The sequence below is a fragment of the Camelina sativa genome, chromosome 19, assembly GCF_000633955.1.
Source record: "Camelina sativa cultivar DH55 chromosome 19, Cs, whole genome shotgun sequence".
In the NCBI taxonomy this organism is placed as follows: Eukaryota; Viridiplantae; Streptophyta; class Magnoliopsida; order Brassicales; family Brassicaceae; genus Camelina; species Camelina sativa.
The window spans coordinates 25164871-25166040 of record NC_025703.1 but is presented as its reverse complement, the minus strand read 5'-3'; the positions used below and the strand labels follow the sequence as shown (position 1 = coordinate 25166040).

General features: G+C 33.5%; 1 protein-coding gene across 1 annotated transcript in view; it reads left to right on the top strand.

Annotated features, from left to right (window-relative positions):
- LOC104767141 (diacylglycerol O-acyltransferase 1-like) overlaps positions 1–941 on the top strand; it is a 5045-nt gene extending 4104 nt beyond the window's left edge. Inside the window, exons 13-16 of the mRNA XM_010491178.1 lie at positions 11–58; positions 181–243; positions 342–392; positions 514–941. Of these exons, the coding sequence (XP_010489480.1) occupies positions 11–58; positions 181–243; positions 342–392; positions 514–618 (267 nt within the window). The 3' untranslated portion in view covers positions 619–941. The remainder of the gene's footprint in view (positions 1–10; positions 59–180; positions 244–341; positions 393–513) is intronic.

The following is a 1170-nucleotide window of genomic DNA, read 5'->3' as shown; positions in this document are numbered from 1 at the left end:
TGTTTTCCAGACACTCGCCATTATCATTGCTTTCTTAGTCTCTGCCGTCTTTCATGAGGTATATACTTTCTGCATTACCCTGTCTCTAGACACATGAACACACCCTAGTTAAAGAAATGCTAATATTTAAAGTAATATTCTACTTAATGATATGGTGTTTAAAAATTTTCTTTTTGATAGCTATGCATCGCAGTCCCTTGCCGTCTCTTCAAGTTATGGGCTTTTATAGGGATTATGTTTCAGGTAAGAAAATTCTTTCGCAGTCGATTTCTTACATAGAATCAGCAATAGTATGTCACGTTAGTCCCATTTTCTGACTAATCATTGTGGTGTTTGAGTAGGTGCCTTTGGTCTTTATCACAAACTATCTACAAGAAAGGTTCGGCTCAACGGTATGCTCTCACAACCCGAGAAGATAGAACAACTTACTCTTTGTTTTATAGCCTAGCCATTTAAATCACAATGTTGAAACTTGAATCGAGTTTATCTGTTTTGGAATGGGATCATAATTAGGTGGGGAACATGATCTTCTGGTTCATCTTCTGCATATTCGGACAACCGATGTGTGTGCTTCTTTATTACCACGATCTGATGAACCGCAAAGGATCAATGTCATGAAACAACTGTTGGAAATTGACTTTCTCCAAACATATGTGGTTGTGATGCTAAAACAAGAATAGTGTTTTAACCATTGAAGAAGAAAAAAAAAAGTTAAAAAATTAGAGTTGTTGTATCTGCAAAATTTTGGTAGAGACGAACCGTTTTTGAGTTTTGAATCTCGTTGTCAAGTCTCTCTTTTGATCTTGCTATGCTCTTGTCTTTAAACCACAATCAAGCAAAGTAGATTGAGATATTGAATTTTGTTTTGGTGTAAAGAAAATTTCAATCAAAAACTGTTGTAATAATTGGTGCAAAAAAAATTAATAAATGGTTTTTTTTTTCTTGCCTTTTGGAAATAAAATAGTAGTTTTGTTAGGTTTTTACTGTTGGACCAAATCTAGTACGGTAAAAACTTTTTGGTAATAAGAAAATGACAAATGTGATTAATGTGCATCGGGATTGTATAAAATCTTATAAAGTCAATTGGTGGTCCCGTTAGTGAATGGGCCATTTCGTTTTTTTTATCTTTTTTGCGTATTTATTTATTTATAAATCGTATGTATCTCAAAG